General features: G+C 33.7%; 1 protein-coding gene across 2 annotated transcripts; it reads right to left on the minus strand.

Annotated features, from left to right (window-relative positions):
* Positions 1-3,673: 3,673 nt before the first annotated feature.
* Positions 3,674-6,129, minus strand: LOC110867944 (salutaridine reductase). Of its 2 annotated transcripts, none has more exons than XM_022117008.2 (5): positions 6,013-6,129; positions 5,559-5,802; positions 4,841-4,909; positions 4,335-4,532; positions 3,674-4,252 (listed from the first exon to the last, which is right to left on the minus strand). In XM_022117008.2, exons 1-5 carry the CDS (start codon positions 6,123-6,125, stop codon positions 3,872-3,874), a joined length of 1,005 nt encoding a protein of 334 aa, XP_021972700.2. In that variant the 5' UTR covers positions 6,126-6,129; the 3' UTR covers positions 3,674-3,871. The 2 variants fall into 2 exon arrangements, with proteins under 2 accessions (XP_021972700.2, XP_035831608.1); XM_035975715.1 differs by having other exon boundaries at positions 5,559-5,785; positions 6,013-6,106.
* Positions 6,130-15,899: the final 9,770 nt, after the last annotated feature.

Consider the following 15,899-nt stretch of genomic DNA (forward strand, 5'->3'; position numbering starts at 1 on the left):
CTTTCTGCATCTTCCTTGTTAACCTTCCTTATGGCAGCAACTGAATCCCCCCACTCAACATCCTCCTCATCAGAGCCACAACCAAATACCTTTTCAACATTGTTTTCATAACCATCTAAACTAGTATCATCCTCCTCAGATCGAGCACTGTATAACTCATCTTCAGAATCAGATTCATCTAAACTAAAACCATCCTTATCAGACTCATCTGTTCCTGCAACCTCCTTATCAGACTCATCTTCAACTTCAATTGAAGTCTCCTTAATAGATGTAAGTGCAATTGCAGCCTCTCTATCACATTTTTCTAGTTTTGTGTTTGGATTAGGGTTCAAACAAGTTTCTGTGTCAACTACTGGTGTTGCAACCCTTCTAGTGTTGACTTAGAGAACCTTGTTGGGCTTTTAATTCAGCTTGTTACTTGGCTGTTATGGGCTTCTGGTTTATTGGGCTGGGCATGGGGGTTAGTGGGCTTGTTCATTGGTCCCTGTTGGATGTATAAATCAAGTACTTCCCTGGAGTTCACAACAATCGTCTTCCCCACCTCAATAACATCCCTATCGATTATCAAACGTCTCAACCCACCATTACAAGGTAAATTGCAATAAATATCGAAATCTTTTGATGAATAAGAACCAGTTTCCATCACATAATCAACTAACTCAAAATAAGAAAGCTTATCAATGTCTAACTTTATAAGTTCATGATCACCACTTACATACCTCACTAGGGGAGTAGCCACTTCAATCGTACCACCATACCATAACCGGACGTTGATGATTTCTGCCATCTAACTCAGAATGAACGAACGATCGGAGTGATTTGAGTTTTAGGGTTCAAGGATCGAGCTTTTTTATGGAAGAAGGAATCGTCGCTTTTGTTTTGAGAGAGAGTGATTTGAGTGTTAGGGTTAGGTGTGATCATATTGTGAGACTAAAAGTGTTTAATTGTGTGTAATAAGTGGTAAACAGATATCATACACGTGGCATCCACATAGGCCTCCAACATTTAAGTTTTTAAACACGTCAGCTGCCACGTCAGCTGCCACGTCAGCTGCCACGTCAGCTGCCACGTCACATTTAACTAACCCAGTTAGACAAGGATCATTGGTGGCCAAAATCTTACAAGTTGGGACTGTTGTAGGCAATTTTTGAAGTTGGGATTATTACCGGCCAATTAGTGAAACTTGGGATTATTAAAATCCAATACCCCTATTATTTGTTATTTTTTTTTTAATATAAACAAACGAACATGAACGAACTTAAACCGAACATATTACTGAACGTTCACGAACGCAGTTGAACGAACGAGACCTGTGTTCATGTTCGTTTGCTAAGCTAACCGAATGAAATTTTTGTTCGTGTTCGTTCGTTAAGCTAATCGAACGAACATAAACGAACTTCCCGCCGAACGGTTCACGAACTGTTCGCTGAACGTTCGGTTCGTTTACAGCCCTACTTTGGGACCAACTGATCCCGGGTAGGTGTTTTTCCTATATTTATTAGGTTTCCTCTTGAATGATATGATCGGGTGGTTCCGCTGGTGGCACGATTATACTCTAATGGTCAAATTTGTTGTTGTTATATTTCTTAATAAATAATAGAGTAAACTGCCATTTTGGTCCCCGAGATTTGGTTACTTTTGCCACTTTAGTCCAAAACTCAAACCTTTTGCATCTAGGTCCCTGTGGTTTCAGTTTTATTGCCATTTTGGTCCAAAAATGAAATCAGGTCATACTTGTCTTATAAAATCCTGCAATTTTGTCATTTTCCTCAGGGGCAAATCAGGTCATATTTGTGTTATAAAATATGGTATTTATTTATAAAAAAGAAATGATCATTTTGCCCATGCGGAAAATGACAAAATAACAGGATTTTATAAGACAAATATGACCTGATTTCATTTTTGAACCAAAATTGCAATAAAACTAAAACCACATGGACCCAAATGCAAAAAGTTTGAGTTTTGGACTAAAGTGACAAAATTGATCAAACCACAGAAACTAAAATGGCAGTTTACTCTAAATAATAATAATTGTGGTGTTACTGTTGTTTTCCTTTCATCCACATGTTATCTTTTTATTCATTTGTTTCCATTATTTTGATGGTGTTATTGTTGTTTTCCTTTCATCCACATGTTATCTTTTTATTCGTTTGTTTCCATTATTTTGAAATGATTGTCATACACTTGTAAACGGAAAGGCCTCAAATTAAACAGAAGTTACGCACACAGAAAAGGTTACCAATGCTTACCACAACAACCACAAATTTATAAACTAAAGATTATACCTATGATCTTATTTCACAAAAAAATAAAATAAAATAAAATAAAACCCTCGAATATTCACACATACATGCTACCACTATATTTTTTTTAACCTATATTACACAAAAATTCACTATTTTTTCTCTCTCTTTTACAATTAAATAATAATACTTTTCAATACCTTTACACTGTGTTCCAGAGTTTACTAACGGAAGGAAAGGAAAGGAAACAAAAAGAAAGTAAAAATATTTTGTGTTCCAGAGTTTCATTTAAGGAAGGAAAAGAAAGGAAAATAAAACATGACGTGTTCCCGAGTTTCATTTAAGGAAGGAAAAGAAAGGAAATGACGGGAAAGCTAGGCTAAATTCTTTAATTTTTCTTTCCTTCCGATTTGGGAGGAAACGGTGGGAAAGTCATCTTTTATTTTCCTTTCTCGTCCTTTCCTTTCTCACTTTTGCTTTCTTTTCTTATCCCTCGTTAAGTTAACTCGGGAACAGAGCGTTAGGGTGTAAGGGGCACTCCTCTAAGGCCATGGGGTATGGGGTTTGGGTTGGGGCGTGGGTTGGGGGAAAACGCCCAAGTAACCACCCCAGGGGCTTGGGTTGGGGCTTGGGTTTGGGGCGTGGCCCCTTTGGCGTGGGTTTGAAGCCGGGCGTGGGGCGGGCTAGCAAGGTGACACGGCGGGCTCTCAATGGTCATGTGTCAACTCATGCCCCCAACCCAAGCCCTATCATACCCGATGAGCGTGGGTTTTTTTTCCCATTCCATGTGTCAACCAATGCCCAACCCAAGCCCCACCATACCCCACGGTCTATGTGGGGAGTGACATCTCTTACCCACAGTCAATCACCACGCGCCACGTCAACTCCCCACTTAACTCCCCCCACACCCTCAATTTGATGGCGGCACTTCTCTCTTGGGGACTTGGTTTTATTTTTTTTATATAAATATTTTTATAAAAGTAAAACATAATTTGAATAAATTAAAACTAAATAAAAATAAAAATAGAACATTTTATTTAATTAAAAACAAGTTTGAGGGGTATTTTTAAAAATAATAAAAAAAATCACAAGGAAAAATCACAAGGAAAAAACAAAAAAAAAGAAGGAAAAAAAAAAAAAACTCAAAAATATACATCTCTTCTTCTTCTTCTTTCTTCCTCCTCCCCTTCTTCTTCTTCTTGTTCATTACCTGCACTTTGTTCTTCATCCTCCTACATCTCTCACAAGGAAAAAAAAACTCAAAAAAATGGCATCTCTCATCGGTGAACACCCACCGCTCCCCACTCCCCGCTTAGCCTCCCCGAGGGGTCGGCGGCGGTGTTCCCGAACGGGGAACTCAGTCACCGCTCCCCTCCCCGAGGGCGCCCCGTTCACCCTTATAATTACATTTTATCTCTCTTCACTCACAATTATTTCCAAATATATATTGAAAAATTATAAAGGGTAAACAGTGTCATCTCAAATTTACAGATAAACATTAGCATTTTCTCTCTCCTCTGCTTATGATCACTTACAACTAACTACAACCACTACCCCCTCACATAATTTGGGGGGTTGGATGTGAATGCTCTAACATAATAGAACATAATATATGCATGTTCTTTAGATCATTTAAATGGAGCTATTTCGGTTTGGTTGAAGTAGACACCCGAAGGTCCGTCATCAGGCAATAAAGCAGCCATCACTGGACCCTTCGCACCCTCTTCCACATCTATTCCCCAATTTAATGTCATGTCTGTTTTAACCACTCCAGGATGAACACAATTCACAAGAGTCCTGTTTTGAAACTTTTTCGCCATTAGTCTTGTGTAAGCATTGATAGCAGATTTTGAAAGTTTGTAAGCAGATGGTTCAAGAGGCCACCCATTCTCTCGCAACTTATCAGCCTTAAAGTCCTGCAAGAAACATTGAATAATCTCGTCGATCCTTTCCTCAGTTAAGTTGTCAATATCATCCAACTCCTCTTTCAACTTGTCATTAGGAATCAACTAAAAAAAGATTAAAAAGTGGGTCAGTTTATGACTGTCTAGTTTTTATATTATTTAATGTGAATAGGATCGAGTTACTTACAGATAGGAGTCCATTTACAGAGGTTATGTTCACAATTCTTGGCGATTTCGAGCGTTGGAGAAGAGGAACAAGTGCCTCTGTAACTCCTTTTGTTCCATAATAGTTTGTTTTCAAACATTTTTCGGCCATTTCATATGTCTCCTCTATGACACCAGGTAAGGGCTCTTTGTTCTCATCGAATAGTAGGTCGAGTCGCCCCTAATAAGTTATATTGCATTTAGTCCTTTTGGCTAAGCTAACCTAAGATTGCTTCCGTATTTATCATATTATTATTATTATTATTATTATTATTATTATTATTATTATTATTATTATTATTATTATTATTATATATTTTTTTTTTAATTTACTGAATTCTAATAATAAACCATAGCCGTATTCTCTATATACTATCATCAGTTATCAAGAATAATAACACCTTTTATATGTGAAATCTAACAAGAGAAAAGCTAGATTGGAATGAAAGTAAGTAGGCTGGTCTAAATATTGTTCACATAATTACTTACTTCTCCTTTTGCATTGTATACTATTTTATCAGCAACAAAACGGAATCCTGTTATTCCTGCATTGTTCACCTATACAAGATTTACAATTCTTTGATCAAAAAGGACAACTATACATGGTGGGTTTACACGTGTACTACATGAACAAATAAAATCAGTTCAATTTGTTCACACAATTAGAAGGTTGAACTTGGTCTCAACCCAAACTATATGTATAATGAAATAAACTAAAACTGAAACCAAAATAATTGATTCAAAAAACCAGTTTCAGTTTGGTTTAATTTCCAACCCAAATTTGTGATGGGATGATTTAAAAAAGAGCGGTTTCTAGCTAGAACACCGTTTTTACGAGACCAGGAAGAATAAAGTAAATCATTCATTTCTTTAATCTCAAATATTAAAAGAAAATAAGAAAATGATTGAAATGAAATGTTTATTTATCTATATTCAAATAAAAAAATGAACAAATTACCTTTAGTTATAGAACCTACACATGTACAAGACATCTATAGGCCATATTACCTACACCTAACTTAATTACACATGTGTAGGTAAGCATTTAGAAGTTAAAAACATATGAACAAATTATTTTAACGAGTTTCTAATTTTTATGTATATATTTGTATGGAAAAAGTAATTTTAGAAAGATATGAACCGGGTTTGTTGCTATTGTTTTGGCAATAATTTAGCGTTTTATGCATGTTTGGAATCGTTTACTTGCCAAGATATCAAGCTTTTTGAAGTGGGTTCCAATGAATTCGACTAGTTGGGTTGTGCTAGCTGGATCTTCGACGTCAAGCCGATGAAATACGACATTGGGAAGACAGGAATAGTTGAGTTTTTTTGTAGCTTCAATGCCTCGACTCTCATTTCTAGCTGTTAATATGACCTGGATATTGTTTAGTGCAAGTTGACGACATATTTCGAGTCCAATCCCTTTGTTTCCTCCTGTAACAACCGCACAACTGAAATTTTGAAAATAGAGTAAGATAAGAAATTTTGAAAAGAATATTTAAATATTATATTAGTTATATGAAAATTGTAATTTTAAAAGTTTTTAATTTGGCTACTCCTCAACATAACACTAATATAATGCAGACTTATGTATATAGTGAGATTGGATTAAAACATTCTGAATAGAAATATGTATGAAAGAAGTTGAATTAAAATATAACCTTTTCTCCTCCATTGGCTCATATGAAAGGGCATATGTGAAGAAGAAAGAAAGCACCTCTTTATATAGAGAAGAATACATGAATGAATGAATGTACACTTGACCTTTTAACATTGTATTAATTGAAATACTTTAATTCTAATAAAAGTTTTGGAGGAACTAAACTATAATCTTAAATATTTATGTACATAGGTGGTGATTCATTGGTAAAAACAAAGTTTTAAACATCTGGGTTTCAAAAGGATGTCTTAGCTTCAAGTTCTAAAAACGACAAGGATTAAAACAAATTTGCCGTTAATATATATATATATATATATATAAAATTCGGTTCAAGAAGAAACCACTACCAGTTGCAAGAACCATGAGAAGCCTTCTCATCTAATAGAATTTTAACACATCACCTATAATCAATTTAATTCAAAAGAGTATTTTAGTCTTTTTCTCTCAATGTCACATCCCCTCTCACATAATACTAAAATACGTCACATCATTATTTAAAAACGGCACGCGTAAATGTTTAGTTTTTACATACATTTGAAAAATTATTTCTCGTACGTTGTTGAATGTAAATTTTTTTTTATTACACATGATAAAAAATGTTTTTTATGCCCCTGATCGCCGGCCCGAGCTCCTCTAAACGTTTGTGGAATGTAAACGCTATGTTTTTTTCTTTGATTTTCGTAGGTGTTGGGGATTTTACGTTCAAATGACGAGGATAACGAACAATAAATAAAGATCAAGATCAGAGATTGAAGACGTTTTCTTTTTATGCATGTGGTGTAATTTTTTGTATAAAAATCATGTGCTATAATCAATTCTTTTTTAAATAGATAAACGTAATTAATATTGACACGAAAAGTGATGTAGTCTATGATGTTTGATTGTCGGTTTGATAAGTTGACATGAATAGTACACAAGTCAAATTTTACAAAAATACCCTTCTTGTACTATTTATTATTTTTAATCAATAAAATCACTAAAAGACAAATCAAACTTAAACAATTCAATCTCAACCACTCATACATGAGAGATCTAGGGTAGATAATGGTTTCTACGGTTTTCTCATTTAGATGTGGTTCCTATTTTAACCCATCTCTATCAGTGGCAGCTATTATGGTGTGCGGGGAGGACTTCCGTACACATTTTGAGTGCCATGTGATTTATAAAAAAAATCCGATATATATGTTATTTTTTTTAAATAGTAAACACATAACAATTCCAATATAGGCTCATTTACAAATTATTTTTTATTGTTTAGAATTTAACCTACTTAGCATTAGGTTTATCGAGTCTAATACTAATTTGATTTAAAAAAAACAATAATAATAAAACATTACAGGATGACACATTTTTTCAAGCTCGAACAGAGTATGTGAATCTCAGAGACGCCTCTGATACCTATTTATCTAAACTACAAACTTAAAAGTTCAAGTACCTCCCTTCTTTTCTTGTGATGTTTTTAGATGAGTTAGTTACACAATGGTCCATTTGGTTTGTGTTATTGTAATGTTTTTAGATGAGTTAATTACACAAATGGTCCAATTGGTTTGTGTTAAGTGACTAAGTCACACCTTTGAGTATTATTATTTCCATTTGTTTAACCAATATTAACATGTTTGTACCCATTATACTTAAGACAGGATTCCATCAACTCTAGTGAAGATGCTAGTTTAGAAACGGTTGCATCAATGCGAGTTACAAAATAACAAAAAATAACAATCCAAAGTCTACATCAAGTTCTTCTACAAAACCGATGCTTCCATCTGGATAAAAATAATTAGTGATATGGAAGTGCTATAATCTAGTAGACAACAACAAATTACAGGTTTGTATAAATTCTAACCAGATAATAATTTTTTTTTACATTTTTATAATACAAGAGATATAATGGATATTGTTTAAAAAGTTAACATCATAATTTAAAGGGTATCCATTTCAAGGACCACACGTGTTATAAAAACCTCTAGTCATAATTTTAAATAAGATGTGACCAAAACCGCAATATTTTCCTAGCAATGCATCCATATCATTAACTGTATCCTGTATGCATACACAAGAGAAGGTTAAAATGAAAATCAAAAGAAAAGATAGAATTACCAGGATGTGAATTAAATCTAAATGAAAACCAAAAGAAAAGATAGAATTACCAGGATGTGAATTAAATCTGGATAGCAAATTGAATCAATAACATAATATTGTTATAATGGTGTGTTTATGTTGATTGAGGAAGTAATAGTGAAAGCGGTCCCGTCCAATATTTATTCCCAAAGAAAATGTTTGAACTTGGTTGCAAATCTTTCCATTTCATATACATGAAAATTATCAATCCGTCGTTCAAATAATAATCCCATAACTTGATTGAATACGAATAATTAGTAGTGCATAGATTTTTTTTAACAGTAAGAAATGACGTGCCAATCACCGTGACACCGGGCGCTGTGGCCAAGGTCGACTACTCGACCGCGAGCCCCTTGGCTCTCCCAGATGCGCGGAAACCTGACCTCCATCCGCCCGAATGCACGACAGTGGAATAATCGGTAAAACCTCGCCTCCCATCCAAGACGAACCGACGCCACCTGTATTCGTCCTTCACCTTGATGCCGCAAAAAATAATGAGGAGAGTGAGAGTCGAACCTGGGTCACAAGTAACACCAAGTCTTTCTCCAACCACTACCTCATAGGCACTAGTGGATAGATAACTCTATCTTGATTTCTCTGTCTTGATTTCTGCTGTTGGTTTTGCTGTGTTGCGGATATTTCACGCATTACAAGAAAAAACACTTGTAGGGAAGAAACCTATAGGAAGACAAAAGTCGCCCCTAAAGAAAAGCTTATAGGCACGCCATTTCGTCCCTATATAGTTTTTATAGATTTCAAAAAAGGTTATTTTATATGGATTACATGTAGAGGTGTAAAAAAAACTGGTTTTAGAATTGAAACCGGGAAAAAAACCGAAACCGGTTTTTTTATAACCGGTTTTTTTTTACCGCCCGTTTTTTACCGGTTACTATTCTTGACTTCAAAAACCGGTTATTAACCGAACCGGTTATTAAAAAATCGGTTAAAACCGGTAAAAAGCCGGTTTTTTGGAAAAAACCGGTTAAAAACAGGTCCCAACCGGTTATACCGGTTATTGTTTTGGACCTCAAAAACCGGTTAGTAACCGGAACCGGTTATAAAAAAAACCAGTTTTTATTTTGGGTGAAAAAACCGAAACCGGTTAATAACTGAAACCGGTTTTTAAAAAAAACCGATTTATACACCTCTAATTACATGTAGTCCCTATAGTGAAGATAAATTATTTTTGTTTTATTTAATTCAAATATCATAAATAAGAAACCCTAGAAAAATGTTTTAGCTTGTAAGTCATCTCTACAACTTTAAATGTATTCCTTAAAATTTTCATTTAGTAATAACGAAAATAAAAAAAAATTCTCAACCTATGGGACGACGACATGTCGTTTAGAAAAGTTTAACTAATCAAATTTTGTTTTCATTTAGGCAGCAATTTTTTTCTCACAACTCTATCAACCTTTAGGAATTTATGTAAGTTTCCTTTTTTACTTTATCCTTTTTTAGAACTTTTGTTATTGTTACAAGAGAACAATTTAAAAAAAAAAAAATCAAGGGACGACATGTGATTTCGAAAAAGTTTGAGATAGCAAAATTTCCCACTACTATAATAAAAATTTCTCATCACTCTATCAACTTATAGAGACCACTAAGCGTCCCTGTAGAGCAATTTTATTTAAGCTTTTTTATTTTACTTTATCCTTTTTTAGAAGTGTTACTATTATTATAAGAGAACAAAAAATTAAAAAAAAAAATCTCAACCTATAACGTCGACATGTGGGTTCAAAAAAGCTTGACTGGTCAAATTTTGTTTTCATTTCGGCGGCAAAATTTCCTACTACTATACCAAAACTTTCTCACCGCTCTATCAGCCTATAGTGACCACTAGTCGTCTCTAGATAGCAAATTTATTTAAACTTTTTATTCGACTTTATCCTTTTTTGAAAACTATTATTATTATTATTATTATTATTATTATTATTATTATTATTATTATTATTATTATTATTATTATTATTAGGGAACAAAAATTAATAGCTATATTAGTATCATTATCATTATTAATAAGATGAATTTTGCAATTATAATAAATTCATCCTTTGGTTTTTAATTTATAATCATTAGGTTAGATAATAAATATTAATATTAGTTTTAATTGGGTTTTTCTCTATTCTTGGTTGATAAATAATAAAAATAAAACGTTTTCACTTGAATATGTGTATGTGTGGGTATGTAGGTGTATATGTGTGTGTATGATTATATATCTTTTGAGAAACGCTTCTTTCCCTACATAAGCTCAGATCCCCTTAGACGATGATAGTCAACATTCACCCGAATGTTAAGTTTGGCCGTCGATGACCGCCTTTGAGCTGTTGACTGCCCGTTGACCCATTTGGCCACCGCAAACAGTGGCCACTATTGTCGCCTGCTACTTCTTCCTTACACACTCGATGAAGTAGACAAGGCGGGTGATTATTACATTAAAAGTAATAAAGATTCGATGTTACACCATCTTTGGGGTCATGAGTATGTTTGTGTAATGTACGTGTGTGTATGTGGATGTTTATGTGTTAGTGTCTGTGTATGTATGTGTGGATGTGTATGTGTTTGTATGAATGTATATGTGTATGTGTGTTTTGTATCTATGTGTACATGAATGTGTATGTGTATGTAATTCTGTAGATGTGTGTATTTGTTAGTCTACGTATGTGTGTACGTGTTAGTATATGTGTATGTACGTTTTAAAAATAGCTCAACATATAGGGACGACATGTGGTTTCGAAAAATCTTGACTAGTCAAATTTTGTTTACATTTTGGCGGCAAACTTTCCTAATACTATACCAAAAATTTCCCACCACTCTATCAACCTATAGGGACCACTAGTATCAACCTATAAGGACCACTAGTCAGAGCAAATTTATTTAAGAATTTCTATTTTTCTTTATCCCTTTTTAAAAATTATTATTATTATCATTATTATTATTATTATTATTAGGGTGAGGATATTCTAGAAAATTTATATCAATAGGAAGGTTAAGAAGCAATCTGGTACGTCTAATTGTTTAGTCAACGGCGAAGATTAAAATTATAAAAAAAGTCAGTTAAACACACTCGTCGGGGTTTGAGAAACATTATCGTCAAATTACCATTAAACTGATCTCGTATATACCTGGAAGCCATCGTAAAAGTTCATTACATTGTACTTTCAATTTAAAGGTTTACCTTCGAGATTCACAGAAGAAATCCCAAAACGAAAACCCTAATTCATTAAAGAAGCAAAAAACGACATAATAGTTGGATGATACTAAAGAAAATATCAAAAACACAACAATGCAAGAAAAAACTAGTACAAACGAAAAGTGATTGTTGAAATTGGTAATTTTATATATATATTTGCGATTTATAGTTTAAACTTAGACTAGTGCTTACAGTATTGTTTGAAATAAATTACGTTTTATGCAATAATATTACCTAGTATGAAGCACTAATTATAACAATTTAACATCTAGGAACAACAAATATGGATTATTTTGTTTTTTGCTAATTTAGGTTTAATTTTCAGAAATTGTTACCTATTGCGTTTTATTTTATGATTGTGTTATTTACTTAATTAGGTTTATTTAATATTTTAGACCATTGTCTTTATAATTCTGCATGTATTAATCATTAAAAAACACATCATTGTGTTATTCATTCACTTAGATTTTAAAATGCAAGTACAGTTACGTATTGCGTTTTATCTTAAAATTGTTATATAGTAGTACGTTTTACACTGACTTTGTTTCACTTCATTCCCCATACGATTATAATCATACAAAAGAAGAGAAAAGGATGAAGAAAAACAAAGAAAGCGATGACTGACACTGAAAAGAAGAACAAAAATGTCACTTCACAAGATGATGAATTTGTTTCGTAAGAGAAAAATACAGAGAAAGCCATAATTCTGCATAATTTTTAACAAATAGAATCAGGTAAGATAAAACACAATAGATATTTAACAGCTTAATTTAATGGCCTATATTAGTTTCTAACACATTATATATATTAGATGATGATTTGTCGATACACCACCAAGACTGAACATGACGTGATTTTCGCAAGGAACAAAAATCTAGCTAAAAAAAGGGAAAAAACTCAGATGAAGTGGAAATAAAAACAAAGAAAATGGTGAAGGATAAACCACAACCACCACAACCATATTATATTATGAATATGATGGAAGAAGAATCGGAGCAAGATGTTCAATCAATAATCTCTTAAAGTATTTTAAAAACTTATAAAAAATGCAACAGCTGGCTGTGAGAGACATAGGCTTTGGCAGCGCACTGTCAATGAAGTTGAATTCAGTTCCATGTGCATTTGGATATTGTTGGTGAAGAACTTTGATCCTGAAAACGATGTAATAAATACTGGAGATGAAAAGAAAAAGATCACACCTGAATTAATTCAGGAGGTATTCCAAATACCAAATGGCAAAATAAAGGTTGTTAAAAAGTTGAGACCCAAAAGTACCGATCTTATAGTTAAATATAGTTAAATTCTGGAGGGGGCAACTCAACAAAGAAATAATGAAAAAACTACCTGTTAGTAAATTGATCAAAGCATTAAAAAATAGAAATGAACTTGAAAGAATATTTAGTCTCAACTTCTTGGTTATGGTTTTTACCATCATGGCAGAGGCAATGCAAAGTAGTGGTGTTAACCAGAGGTTTTTGACATCACTTAAAAGTAATATAAATATCAAGGATTTTAGTTGGTGTGAATACATCCTAACTTGTTTAAGGCATACAAGAAAACAATGTCCTGGAGGTAACAAGAACTTCAATGGACCTCTCGCAGTGCTAGCGGTATAATATCTTATCTTTATGTATTTAAAACATAGTGATCTATTATAAAATACAAGGCTAAAAGCTTTGAAGATTTTCAATTGTTTGCTAGGTTTAGTAGCACTTTAATAGGTCATTGTTGCCAAGTTGTGTGTAACCTCGCTGGCGTACCTATCCGGATGCGCGTTTTGTGTGAGACAAGTTTCATAGATCCTAGAACTTCCTAACATATGTGATCAAATAACATAATTGAAAAGTGATTATTGTGTAAACTTTCAATGAAATGATTCTTTCTTTGTAATAAATCACTTGTGCCTGAACGGTCGTTAACTTTTAGATGTCATTTTACTCTTCCTGCTAGAAAACATAGATAGTAGCTAGTTAATAAGCATTAATAAAACGTGCAATGAAAAGCTTCATTCTTTGTAATAAATCACTTGTGCTTGAACTGAGTCGTCAACTTTTATTATGCATATGCGGCTTTTTTTAGTGTGTACATATCGAACATGTTATTTCTCTTTCTGATTTAAAAACTCCGAAAAAACTATAATTTTGGTACATTTGGTGGATCCCATTATTGTGGTTTGATGAGGATTTTAGAGCGTTGGTTGATGCAATAAAGAATTTACTTTGGCAGACTTCTTTTGGTACATGTCCATGTCAAATACTGAAACCCTTGGAGATGAACCATCATCTCTGATCTTTCTCTTACTAGTGACGACGGTCATGATGGAGCAACATAACTAACTTTTAACTTGCATCCATGCAGTTTATTACCCAACTCCTTTTTAAGCTGTTACAATTTAAAAGTATAAGTTTTAATAAAAGGAGTGAGTTAGCAGTTTAAACACATTGTAACTAAACAATAAATACATTAGCTTTATCCAGCAATTATGCAACATATGTGTAACACTCCAAAATCTTTATATATGTATATATGTTAAAATAAGAATATATGTAAACATAATTGTTGTTAGAATGGTAACTAGGATTATGAACCTAGTTAGGGTGTAAGTAAGATTTTAACTTAAAATAATGGGTTTTAGCCATAAAAATATAAACACACAAACTTGAGGGGCCAAATTGGGATAAGTGGAAAGATGAGTTAATAAAAACAAAATTAAACACAAACACACACACATCAAAGTGTGTGTATGTGTGTCGACTGGAGCTAGAGAAAGAAGGGAGAAAACCCTTTTCCAACACAAAATCAGAAAATTGAAGGAGAATCAAAGGTTTGATTGTATGCATCAACACAAATTCTCCATCATCTAAGAGTTCTTAACATAAGGTAAGTTGAATTTCATGATTTGGTGATTTTTGTACAAAATTAGGTTGCAGCTAATCCGTGGGTTCATCTGAAATTTGTATGGTTATGAGTTAGAATCACCTTATAGAATAAAAATTATGCTTGAATTTGGTTATCTTGTTGATTAAAAGTGAAAACCCATTTGTAGTAGGAGTATGATGAAGTATGATGATCATGTAGGTGCAAAATTGGTGTAATGTTGATGTGTGAACTTGTATGTAATGGAGTATTGTTAGATAATTTGATTGATTATAGTAATCCATGTTATGAAATAAGAAGAATATGCACAGACTACTTGTACATTATGCTTTGATTTAGGTATGCACACCAAGTTATCAAAAATGCTTAGAATAGAGGATCTTATGTGATTTCAATGATCTTATGTGATTGTGATGTTAAACGCACAATGTGGAGAATATGAGAAATTATTAATATGTATGTTAAGAAAGGAATGAAATGAAAAACATGAGATTAAAGCATGTTAATTGTGAAAATTTAATTGTGAAAGAAGAAGGCTCGGGTAACAAGAAGGCACAAGGCGTTCATGATCGAGGTACGCATACTTGTACGATTAAAGCTTATTTGTAGTATTGCTTAATGTTATATATTGTAGTAGTCGCAGTCCACTAGAGAATGACTATGAAAAAGACCCATTATGAACAGGTCGAACGAACTAGACTGTTACGTTAGAGAATGATTATGAAATAGACCCATTATGAACGGGTCAAACGAACTAGAATGTTATGTTAGAGAATGATCATGAATAGACCCATTATAAACGGGTTGAACGAACTAGAATGTCACGTTAGAAAATGATTATGTATTAGATGTCACACCCCCAATTTACCACCTAGGGAGTGTCCCTGTTAGGCGTGTGACAACAAGCTAGGAGCCACCAATTACATTGAATCCCAAGTTCAAAACAAAAATTCATAAATTATTAATAATAATATTCAAGCCCAAACTGTTCGAAACCATTAAGTTCAGCGGAAGCATCAACGTATCACAAAGTATATGTTTCACACAACCAAAGTAAATAAATGTTTGTTAAATAACTCATCAATGCAACCATGACCACTCGCACCCTCCAGCCAGCAAGTTCCTGCGTTCCAAGTACCTAAGGACCTGCGAGCATGTAACACATGTATCAGACAAAGCTGGCGAGTTCACAGTTTTAGAAAACGTTTGTTACCCGTTGTATGTAAAACAGTTCAATAACCAATGCAAGTAATATTGTTAATATCTCATTTCCGAACAATGACGGCTCCTGAAATACACGACTGCCCTTCCCACGTACTCCTATCTAGTACTGGGCCAGACTGGGTCATTAGTTCACCTCCGTCCTCTACAGGCACGGGGTGAGGGTGCCAAACCTAAGTAGCGCTACTAACTAATACCCGATGAGGGACTTACAAAAGATGATAGGTGAGAATATTAACCAATATACCCGTTTTTACCCAAAGACTTATTCCCCCATGGAATACCCACTGACTGTCCCCAACCACTGGGACGCATGCTCGAATGTAGTGAACTCACATTGGGTTTGCTCGGTGAAATTATTTACTCGATTAATAGTTGCCCAACCACGTCCTAAAAAGAGGACCGTTAGCAGTTAGTTTTACATGCGTTTTATCACACAACTAATTAGTGTATTCAAGGTCCACGGCAAGCCTATTCTC

The sequence above is a fragment of the Helianthus annuus genome, chromosome 7 (assembly GCF_002127325.2).
Source record: "Helianthus annuus cultivar XRQ/B chromosome 7, HanXRQr2.0-SUNRISE, whole genome shotgun sequence".
NCBI classification, from domain to species: Eukaryota; Viridiplantae; Streptophyta; class Magnoliopsida; order Asterales; family Asteraceae; genus Helianthus; species Helianthus annuus.

Excerpts from the sequence above, each read along its gene's own strand:
- LOC110867944 (XM_022117008.2), bottom strand. The coding sequence starts at position 6,125 with ATGTTAAAAGGTCAAGTGTACATTCATTCATTCATGTATTCTTCTCTA. Across the intron at positions 5,803-6,012 it reads GAGCCAATGGAGGAGAAAAG|TTGTGCGGTTGTTACAGGAG; the intron begins GTTATATTTTAA and ends TCAAAATTTCAG. Across the intron at positions 4,533-4,840 it reads TATACAATGCAAAAGGAGAA|GGGCGACTCGACCTACTATT; the intron begins GTAAGTAATTAT and ends ATAACTTATTAG.